The sequence below is a fragment of the Sphaerodactylus townsendi genome, linkage group LG06 (assembly GCF_021028975.2).
Source record: "Sphaerodactylus townsendi isolate TG3544 linkage group LG06, MPM_Stown_v2.3, whole genome shotgun sequence".
NCBI classification, from domain to species: domain Eukaryota; kingdom Metazoa; phylum Chordata; class Lepidosauria; order Squamata; family Sphaerodactylidae; genus Sphaerodactylus; species Sphaerodactylus townsendi.
In genome coordinates this window covers 47399328-47410947 of record NC_059430.1, presented here as the reverse complement: position 1 = coordinate 47410947, position 11620 = coordinate 47399328, and the positions used below count along the sequence as shown (strand labels likewise).

General features: G+C 43.9%; 1 protein-coding gene across 1 annotated transcript in view; it reads left to right on the top strand.

Moving 5' to 3' along the window:
- Positions 1 to 11620, top strand: part of VEZT (vezatin, adherens junctions transmembrane protein) — a 105737-nt gene that overhangs the window by 55371 nt on the left and 38746 nt on the right. Inside the window, exon 6 of the mRNA XM_048501547.1 lies at positions 10473 to 10475. Within this exon, the coding sequence (XP_048357504.1) occupies positions 10473 to 10475 (3 nt within the window). The remainder of the gene's footprint in view (positions 1 to 10472; positions 10476 to 11620) is intronic.

Here is an 11620-nt window from a genome sequence, read left to right as displayed (position 1 = left end):
AGTACTCTTCCTTCTAGAGACATGTATTCTGTGATCTGTGGACCTTGTGTAGCAATACTTTCCTGATTCCCCCATCTTCTATAGTCCTCTGTCCCCTCTGCCCATGAAATTTTGTTCCTGGATGGTAGTGGACCCCCAGGAACAGGAAGAGGGCAGAATGGAGGACTGCAGTTTGAGGGGGGGAATGGGCAAAAATTGCCTCTCTCCCTTCTGAAAACTGTAGGGCCATTAAGTCTTTGGAGCTGCATGGTTGGATATATGACAAGTATTTTTACAGCACAATCCAGATGTTCCATGGGGCTGGAGGCTTTCCTGAGAGGCAGGTAGGGAAAAAAAGCCAAAAACCTTCCCCACTGCTGGAAAGCCTTCTATAAGGCCCAATGGACTCACACCACACACAAAGGTGGGCTGGGGCTGTAGTACAACGGGCTACAAACCTGGGGTGGAAGCCGACCAATGTTGGCTCCACCCACAGGAACACCCTGGCCTGCCCCTCGCCATGCCGGCATCCATTTCAGATGCTACCACAGCTTCGCAGTGGCCCAGACTTCTGGTTTCACCCACTGCAGAGCTGAGGGGTGGCTGGACACCAGCACATTTGCACTATCCACTTACGTGGTGGGGGGAGGACAGATGCGCTGGCGCGAACCTATGCCACTCCCTGTTCACATTCCCCCCCACCCCAATCTGGATTGGGCTGCCCAAGAGCTACCCTGTAACTTTTGTTAAGAGTGTACTTGGCCTGTTACATCTCCTTCCTCCCCAGTTTCCCAACAATATCATTTATATATATTGTCTCTAGGGCCCCTTCCGCACATGCAAAATGATGCATTTTCAAACCACTTTCACAACTGTTTGCAAGTGGATTTTGCCATTCCGCACAGCTTCAAAGAGCACTGAAAGCAGTTTGAAAGTGCATTATTCTACATGTGCGGAATGAGCCTAGGACACACAAACACCCAGACCATTCATTTTGTGAGCTGTAAATTCTTTTTCTGATTACAGACTTCCTGTGCGTTCTTTTTCAGGATTCATTTTGCCAAAAAGAAATTGTCTGCGTTTTTTAAAGAAATTTGTATCTGCAGTTTCTGCAAACACTGGTTGGTGGATCTTTGTGACAATTAAACCCACCACCACCAACCTCCCCCTTGGGCTACCAGTTAGCTTTTGTACAGAATTCAGAATGCTGCTATTGACTTTTATAGCCTCCACCTAGCTAGGGCTCAGGGCATCTTGAAGAGCATCTTCCCCATATAAACCTTTGTACTTTGAGATCATCAGGAGAAACTTTGCTTCATCTCTGTGGGAGTATAGAGGGCAGGGCACTTTTCTGGGGGTATTACAAGGGTGGAATTCTGCCTACTCCTGGGTCTGTTCATACTTAGCCTTTTAAAAAGTTGTCAACAATCATCTATTATTTCTTTATTACCAACTGTCTAAAATTAGGTTGGTATTTTTTTAAATGTAATTTTAATGTGCTTGTATTTGGAGTTATATATTTAATTAGCTGCCTTGTATACCTGTGATAAAAACGCAACACAGAAGTTTTACGAAGAAATACCAGTCTGTATCCTACCATCCTGCTTAGCAAAGTTTGAAGCCTTCTTCCAGGTTTAGATTACCTTTGGCCCCTTCCGCACATGCAAAATAATGCGTTTTCAAACCACTTTCACAACTGTTTGCAAGTGGATTTTGCCATTCCGCACAGCTTCAAAGGGCACTGAAAGCAGTTTGAAAGTTCATTATTCTGCATGTGCAGAATAAGCCTTTATTAGGCATTTACAAAGTCAGGAAATTTAGTACTGGCAGAACCAAGAACAAATAACCAAAGTTTTTCCAGCACATGCAACAGGAAGTTTGCGACCAACACAGCTTCTTCAACCTCATTGTTGTTGAGCCAAAACTCCAAGGGAGGCAAAAAGGACCAATTAGGAAACAATGAAAAAAAATGGGCCTAACACCATTAAATGTTGGGGTCTCCTTCCAACAGAAGTGACTGCTTTTCCAGTAGAAGAGCCTCTTTTATCTGAGGCTCATTCCACACATGCAGAATAATGCACTTTCAAACTGCTTTCAGTGCTCTTTGAAGCTGTGCGGAATGGCAAAATCCACTTGCAAACAGTTGTGAAAGTGGTTTGAAAATGCATTATTTTGCATGTGTGGAAGGGGCCTGAAGAAATCCCTTAGGGCTGGAGGAAGGCGTGAAACTTTTCAGAGCAGAGTGGTAGGACACAGGCTACCTGCTTTGTGCTTTAGTGTGGTATAGTGGTTAGAGTGTCAGGTTAGAACCAAGAACAAATCTCCACTCTGCTATGGAAACTTACTGGGTAATTTTGGGCCAGTCATACACTCCTGGCCTAACCTCCCTTACTGGATTGCTGTCAGGATAAAACGGAGGAGAGGAGAATCATATCAGCTGCTTCGGTGTCCCATTTTGGAGAAAGATAGGATAGAAATGAATAGAATTCCATAACTGAGAAATGAGGCATGATGGACCAATTACTTGAACCTTACACACACACACCCTCCATGGTCTGCTAGCATGTTGTGTTGTCGTAGATACCATTTCCTCATCAGTTCTGGTGTCTGAAGGTTGACAGTCAAGAGGCCAGTCAGCCCCTCTTGGTTAGTGGGTTGGATTTAACCTAGACGCCCTCAGTTGTCAACCCCCATTTTATATACATAATCTTCCAGTTGAAGGTGCCGAACAACGTGAAACACAAATAATCTCCTTAATAATTTGTGCATGGGTTTAGTGATTAAATTGCACTCCCTCCCCCGGGATGGTCCTTTGTGATGGAACATGCCATACTGAAATACTTTATCTCCAGCTAGCAGACTCTGTCTCTTCCTTTGCAGATACGGCATTTCACATACTTGGTTCACCTTCTGTACTGTTTGTTCTGGTTGCTTCTTGTATGCTTTTGAAATAGAACATCACCTGCCTTTTAAAGAGCATCTGTAGCTTTTTAACAGGTGTTCTGCAGGGCACACGCCCTGTCTGACAGAGCTTAATGTTTTGGCTTGGTCCTGAAATTTACTGCATTACCAAGTAATTGCTTCAAATAAGGAATGATGAGTGCTTATGCCAATAAATATGCCAGCTGAGATGTTTTGACTCCTCCAGTAGCATAAAGAGCAGTCTTTGTAGTTGGTTGCAGCAGCCAAATACCCAGAATCTTACATTGTTAGGTTCTGCCCTTATAATTATTTGTGTGTAAAGTGCTGTCAAACTGCAGCCAACTTATGGCAATCCCAGCAAGGGGATTTCAAGGCAAGTGCGAAGCAGGGTGGTTTGCTATTGCTTTCCTCTGCAGAGTCTTCCTTGGGGGGTCTTCCTTCCAAGTACCAACTCTGCTTAGCTTCCGAGATCTTCTGAGACCTGTGTCATACTGCCTTTCCTCCCACACTTACAATTACAAGTTGGTAAAATTAATCAGGTTGAAGCTAATGGCCTCATCCTTGGAGCACAGTCTTGACTTTTTATGCTCAGTTTCGTGATCTGGGCCTAGATGGTCTGGTGCGGATCACAGTCTAGGTTGCTAGCAACATGTGGTGGTACCCTGTCTGTTGCCGCGGTACCCCCGGGACATGCTCACGGCACCCCAGGGTACCACGGAACCCTGGTTGAGAATGGCTGGACTAGACCAAGGTCACCCCAGAAAGTTTCTGTAGCAGAGTGCAGATTTGAATCTGGGTCTTCCAGATCCTAGTTTGGAGCTCAAACCACCAGCTTTTGTGATTTGGCTGCTGTTGAACAGTAACAAGCAGCTTGTTTTGGATTAGTCATAAAAGTTGCATGGTATCAAATTGCCCAGTGGTTACTCCTGGCCCCGGCCCCAATGAATCTTTCCTAAAGGGCCAAAGGGGCCAAAAGAACCCTTCTGTTTTATTGACAGAAACCAAGCTTGAAGGCTGGTAAGACAGTTGTGATTGCCTAGGAGCCTCTACAGTGCACTAAGGGGCTTTCCCTACTAAGGTCGACTCGGTTCCCTTCAGTGGAGGGCGATTCCAGGCTGTCCCCACAGCAACTTATTTGGCCCAGTTCTGAGGGGTGGGGGGCGGGGGAACTGAGACAAAACAATGTTGAGCTCGGTGACAGTGGGGATTCACTGAGGCGAACCTAGGTAGAAACCAGTACAACTCTGTCAGTGGGGAAAGCCCCTAAGACAGCATTCTTTTCTTAATCACTATAGACATGCTTTTATTATTTTTGGGTTTTTTAACACCCCCCAATATACTTGGGCAGGGCAGAGGTCAGATTTTCTGTAAACCTGGGGCTTCTTCAGGTTTGTAGAAAGATCTGTCTTGTCTGTTTATGACTCCAGTTCTCAGATAAGTATCCACAGATTTGGTGATGTTGAGAATTGTGTATACTGATGGAAATAGAATTGGGGGAAGGGGCGCTAGGTGTTTGATTGATCTGGCAGAGTTATTTTTATGTTCTTATGTTAATGGCTTCGTACCATATTCATTTGCTAAAGTTGGCGTGTTTAATAACAACACCAGCGGAGCACCAAAAAGTTGCTGATTCTGCTGAAGGGTTTTCAAGGTAAGAGCTATTCAGAGGTGATTTGCCTTTTTCCTGGAGTTCATCATCACCCTGGACTTCAGACTCTGGAAATCAGATTAGCATGGCAAAACTGAAGCCACGTTTTAAAATGGGCATTTACCAAATTTGCCAGTAGAATTCAGCCATTAATAGGCAATTATATTCCAATCCCTCAACAGAGGCCTTCAAGAAAAGAAAAAAACACAACCAAACGCCAATATAAGAGCCTTGGAAGCTGAGAGAAATAATATGGTGTCCCAGGTGACTTTTGAAAGTTATTGGGTAGAAACAGCAATGGAAATGAGTCTTTGTTTAGGAGGAATGTGTGTGCTCTCAGGAAAGGTGCTATAAGGAAGGGATTGCTGAACAAGTTGGCACATGAGTTCATACAGGGAGAGGAGATCTTTCAGATATGTGAGCACAGATATGGTAAGCAGCATTACTTTGAACTGGATCCAGACATATGTAATTAATTGGTGGCTACACAGGTGTGATAAAGAGATAAACAGCATGTCGCAGTAGCTGATATAACTCTATCTGTACCAGTTGAAACTTCCAAGTCCAGATAGAGTTCATTTCAGTAATTTGTTCCCACATCTAACATGGAGGAAGTTTCCCCTGATTACCGGTAAAACATACCTGCTATTTCTGAAGCACTTCCTGTTTTCTAAGTTACACACTGTGGCACATAGTTGACTTGCACTGCAGGTTTGCCTTTTAAAAGTGTCCTCAAAACAAAGCTGGAACGCATTCTGATAAGGTATAAATTGATAACTTCACCCGCATATTTAATTCAGTTTCATCAGTCGTTAGTAATGGAATTCCTTGCTAGACGATCACCTACTAATAACTAAATGTGTGAGAGGTAAAAAGAAATAACCATTTGTACATTTCAGTGCAGGATTGCGCTTGCGCTAGATAAGCCGTATGGGAAGCAGGAGAACCCGTGATTTTCTGGAATATGGAACTGTTTGCATACTTCTGTTTTTAGAAGAAGAAGAGTTGGATTTATATTCCCTCTTTCTCTCCTGTAAGGAGACTCAAAGGGGCTGACAATCTCCTTTCCCTCCCCCTCACAACAAACAGCCTGTGAGGTAGGTGGGGGTGAGAGAGCCCCGAAGAACTGTGACTAACCCAAGGTCACCCAGCTGGCATGTGTGGGAGTGTACAGGCTAATCTTAATTCCCCAGATAAGCCTCCACAGCTCAGGTGGCAGAGCGGAGAATAAAACCTGATTCCTCCAGATTAGAATACACCTGCTCTTAACCACTATGCCACTGCTGCTCCTTTAGTAGACTCTCTGAACAAGGCTTTCATTTGCTGATTCAGGTGACTTGCTTAATAACTTTCCTGCATGGGTGGTACATGGCTCCCAAAAGCAAGTGAAAACTCCTTGGATCTGCAATGCCATGCAATTAAAACTGTTACATGTCACTGTGTAATCACTGTTATGAAAATCCTTGTCAATGACTGTTTTCTATTTTTGAAACTTTTTTTTCTAGTTGAAGCTTTATATCAAACCACATATCCAGAATATCTGCAGTACATTTACCTGGTCGCACCGATATCTCTTATGATGCTAAATCCCTTAGGATTTATTTTCTGTGAAATGCAGAAATCAAGGGACAGTCCGACTTCCTCTCTCAGCAAGATGGAGATCCTGGGGCACGGATTTCTTCGAGTGCTGCAGAACCCCATTGTATTTATGGTCTTCATAGGAATTGCCTCAAATTTCATTCTTGCACAAAAGGTTCCAGACTATCTGGAAAAGTTCCTTGATGGACTTGCCAGTTCGTTTTCTGGCTCGGCCCTTTTTTATCTGGGACTTACCATGGTGGGCCAGATAAAGAAACTGACAAAGGGTTCTTTCATTGCACTAATTCTTCTTATTACAGCTAAACTGTAAGTTTTATTTTCATTCTTTATTATTGTATTTCTGTGAGGTTTTTCCCCTCAAAATTGTTAAAGTCTTGAATTTTCTCTCATAGGGTGATAAAGTATAGATTTGAGATACACCTTGGGAGTTATTTTACCTCAGGATTGTAAAATTAACATCAAAGGCGTATTTTGTCAGCTGATCTGCGATGTTTACAACTCTGTTTGCAACCCTGTTACACATGTCTAGTAGGCACACTCACACATCCTGAATAAGGCACTTTCAATCTACTCTCAGTGCACTTTGTAACTGGATCTTACTGCGTGAAATGGAAAAATCTTCTTGCAAACAATCTCTAAAGTGCATTTAAAGTGGATTTAAAGTGCATTATGTAGAGCATGTGAAAGTGCCATCTATGTTAATGGCTTGTATCGTTTGTCTTTGGAGGACAACTTTTTCCATTCCCGTCACAGTCCCAAATGCCCTTCCCAGTTGTTTCTCATGGGGACCACGATCATCCTGAGCAACACATGGGGGTTTGGGAAGCCTGCAGCAAGAAGGAGGAATTAGTGAACCCCCCCCCCCCCCTCAAAACCTGCAGAAATGTTAGGCATGCTGCGACCCAACATGAGTAATAAGACTTTAATTATTATTATTACTTTGCACTGGGCCTGCATGAATGTGTATGTTTTCTTCTTTTTTCTTAACTGTTATGATGTCCCAAGCATTATCTTCATGTATTGGCACGTCCCCTTAAGTCGAGCAAGAATCTCAACGATATTGTGCCCCAGGAAATGATCAGCAGTCCACCAGTGGGCCTTGATCTACCTTTTTGCCCATCTCTCCTTTCCTGTTAGGATTTTAAATTGGTAGGTTCTGAAAATACAAGTACTTTATATACTCGCATATAAGTCGACTTTTCCAGCACATTTTTTGTGCTGAAAAAGCCCCCCTCGACTTATACACAAGTTTATTATTTTATTTATTATTTATTTTATTAGATTTTTAGACCGCCCCATCCCCGGAGGGCTCTGGGCGGTGTACAACATGTAGGCAATACAGTTGAATAACAATTAAAATAACATATAAAAACAGCAATAAAATCTCCTAGTACATTTATCAAATACAGACCTAAGTCAAAATTAAATTAAAATTCAAGATATAAATTAGTTAGTTGGCGTCCAGCGTCTCGATCAAATAAAATCCCTCCCTCCCTACGATAAAGGGAGGCATGGTGAGTCACAGTGATGGATTTGCGGCCCGGATGTTAGGGGCCGATATCGGGGGCACTATTGGCGGCTGGATCCTCCGAAGGCCCGGCGGAACAGCTCCGTCTTGCAGGCCCCGCGGAACTCTGCAAGGTCCCGCAGGGCCCGGACAGCTGGAGGAAGAGCGTTCCACCAGGCCGGGGCCAGGGCTGTGAAGGACCTGGCCCGTGTGGAGGCCAGCCGCATTGTCGAGGGGCCAGGGACCACCAGTAAATTGGCCTCCGCCGATCGGAGAGGCCGCCTAGGGACATATGGGGTGACGCGGTCTCGAAGTGAGGTGTATTTTAAAAAATATTTTAGAGTTTTTAATTTGTTGGCCTCCAGGGGGCGCAGTTTTTAGGCTAGTGGCTCCAAAATTTCAGGCTATCATCAGGTGACTCTCCTGATGATACCAGCCGGGTTTGGTAAAGTTTGGTTCAGGGGGTCCAAAGTTATGGGCCCCCAACGGGGATGCCCCCATCCCCCATTGTTTCCAATGGGAGCTAATAGTAGATGGGGCTACATTTTGAGGGTCCATAACTTTGGACCCCTTGAACCACACTTCACTAAACCTGGGTGGTATCATCAGGATAATCTCTTGCTGATACCAGCCAGGTTTGGTGATGTTTGGTTTAGGGGGTCCAAAGTTATGGATCGCCAAAATGGGTTCTCCCACCCCCATTGTTTCCAATGGAAGCTAATAGTAGATGGGGCTACCCTTTTGAGGGTCCATAACTTTGGACCCCCTGAACCAACATTCACCAAACTTGGGTGGTATCATCAGGGGGGTCTCCTGAAGATATTGTGAAATGTTGGTACTGCTAACATAAACATTCCTCCCCTGACAGGCACCCTCAAATTTTCCCCAGATTCTCCCTTTAAAACACCCCCCCTTCTGAGTGGATTTAAAGGGAGAATCAGCGCTTACCAGTAGCTGCTGCATTTTCCACCCTTGACTTATACACGAGTCAATAAGTTTTCCCAGTTTTTTGTGGTAAAATTAGGTGCCTCAACTTATATGTGGGTCGACTTATACACGAGTATATACAGTAGCTCATATCAGGAACTGACAATGACTATAAACATTCCTCTTTATTTTTGATACTCCTGAAAGCTTATCACTCTTGAACTGGGCCACTTTTATTTGTATAAATGTGGAATAAATATCTTTAGATATGCCATTTGAATCGAGAGTAAGTGGAAGGTTAGATTCAGTTCATTCAGAAAACATAGTCAACATTGACAAATGTGTTTTCTGTTTGTACCCTGGTGTGTGTTCAGCATGTCCGCTGTATATTCAGTGAACACCATAGCTTTTGCAAGGGGAATTTGCATTTGTGTAAGTTCAGGAATTTCTGGGGGAGTGGGAGAAAGTTCTTGGATCTCTAACTGACTTCCAGGTAAACATCCATTTGTGTTTTCAATCCTAGATCTCTTCCCAAATGTTAGCATAAATCACATGAACACACAGTGGACATGCTAACAAATGTTTCTGCAGTGTAAGTGTGAAACAGCTTTGAATTTCACTCTTTTCCTTCAAATACAATAATTGCAAATCAGAGTAAAAAGGTGGGTTTGAGTGGATTGAGAAATTAAACGTTGTCGTGGCCCAACACTGTCTCAACACAAGAAGAGAGACTGAGTTTATTATCAGAAGCGTCTAGTACTCTGTTTTTCACATTTAATTGGGTTCATTAATACCTTGAGAAACCTAATAGGCAAGCAACATTCCTATGTGAGTCTTTGCTTAATTTCCTTCTCTTCTGATTGTTACACAGCCGTGCTTCACGCCCACAGACTATAATCCAGAACACTTGATTCCCAGGGAAATCCCTGCATTTAAGACTGCTGAGCTTTGCATTGAATTATGTTTCCATTGTAGTCAAAGATCACAATAGGTAGAGGAGTGGGTAATCAAACCCAGTTCTCCACTTACTTACTTTTTTTTACCACTAGACAGGAAAAGTTATGTTCCCTAACATTGCTTGTTGTTTTATTCAAGGACTTCTTTATTGAATTTAGCTTTAGGTTGCAGGCTGCAATTAGAACAGGATTTGCACCCCTGTAACCTGCGTTTCCTTTTCCCTTCTTTCTTTCAGGTTGTTGATGCCGCTTCTGTGCAGGGAAATGGTGGAATTATTGGACAAGAGCAACACTTTAGCCAACCACACCAGTTTAGCAAACTATGCATTTCTCTACGGAGTCTTTCCAGCTGCTCCTGGCGTGGCTATATTTGCAACGCAGTTTAACATGGAAGTTGAGATTGTATGTGCCTGAACCTTCTAACTCGGGGCACAAATGTAGAATTAGAGTATTCCTCTATTAACAAGGAACAGTTTTGTATTGCAAGCATTCCTGGTTCCTTATGCACTCTTTCAAGATAAAGGCTGCACTCCTTTATCTTGGAGCAGCTGCAATGGCATAGTGGTTAAGAGCAGGTGTACTCTAATCTGGAGGAACCGGGTTTGATTCCCCGCTCTGCAGCCTGAGCTGTGGAGGCTTATCTGGGGAATTCAGATTAGCCTGCACACTCCCAACACATGCCAGCTGGGTGACTTTGGGTTAGTCCAGGGGTAGGGAACCTGCGGCTCTCCAGATGTTCAGGAACTACAATTCCCATCAGCCCCTACCAGCATGGCCAATTGGCCATGCTGACAGAGGCTGATGGGAATTGCAGTTCCTGAACATCTGGAGAGCCGCAGGTTCCCTACCCCTGGGCTAGCAGCACCAGAATTTCAGGGATTTTTCGGGAGACTCTCCTGATGATACCACCCAAGTTAGGTGAGGTTTAGTTCAGGGTGTCAAAAGTTATGGACTCCCAATGGGAGCTAATAGGAGATGGGGCTACACCTTTGAGGATAGATAACTTTGGACCCCCCTGAACCAAACTTCACCAAACCTGGGTGGTATCATCAGGAGAGTCTCCTAGAGATACCCTGAAATTTTGGTGCTGCTAGCCTAAAAACTGCACCCTCTGCAGGCCAAAAACTGAAAAAAAACACAAACGGGGGGGGGGGGGCCGCACAAAACTCAGATTTTGCACCAGGCTCCGTTTTCCCTACCTATGCCTCTGGTGGTTAATTAACTTTTATATTGCTTTGATGCCTACTGTAAGCCACCTTGAATGGCCTCACCCAGCTGCGGTAAAAAGGTTTCCATACGTTTCCAAAACAAACACACCCAGTTCTAATGTTTCTCAGTTCCAGTCTGGCTTAAATTATTCCAAGCAGGTTTGGTGGGTTTTCCGGGCTGTGTGGCCGTGGTCTGGTGGATCTTTATCCTAATGTTTCGTTTGCATCTATGGCTGGCATCTTCAGAGGTGTATCACAGAGGGAAGTCTGTTACACACTGTGTTCAGTGAGAATGGGAATGTTTTAGTGGGGTATAAAATTGTCATGTCCCTGGGTGGGGAACCAATCAGTAAGTGTTTGGGTGAAACTTGCTATGCAAAGGTGTGGTTGATAGTATAGTATTACAGGTGGGGTTTTTCAGTCCAGGGAGTGATTCACATTTGCATTCCCTGCAGCAGCAGTAGCAGTATTGGTGAATGGAAATCCTGTGTTTGGGTGGAGTCCATTGTCCATGAACTTAGAATGCTCTTGGCCTTTGCTTCTGGTGTTTTTAAGTACTGGTAGCCAAGCTTTGTTAATTCTCAGAGTCTCTTCTTTCTTGTTGAAGTTGTCCTGGTGTTTGTGAATTTCAGTGGCCTCCCTGTGCAGTCTGACATAGTAACCTTCCGAATTCAGTGTTTTCAAATAAAATGTTATGTCCAGTTCTGCTACTGCAGATTTTTCAGGATGGTTAAGCCTACAGTGTCTTTCATGCTCCTTAATACGATATGTGTTAGACCCCTGCAGAAGTGAGGGGGTCTCTCTTGTCCTTTGATGAGCATAGCATCTGCTGTATTTTCCTGGTAGGTTTGAAGATGGTTTGTAGGTTATTTTT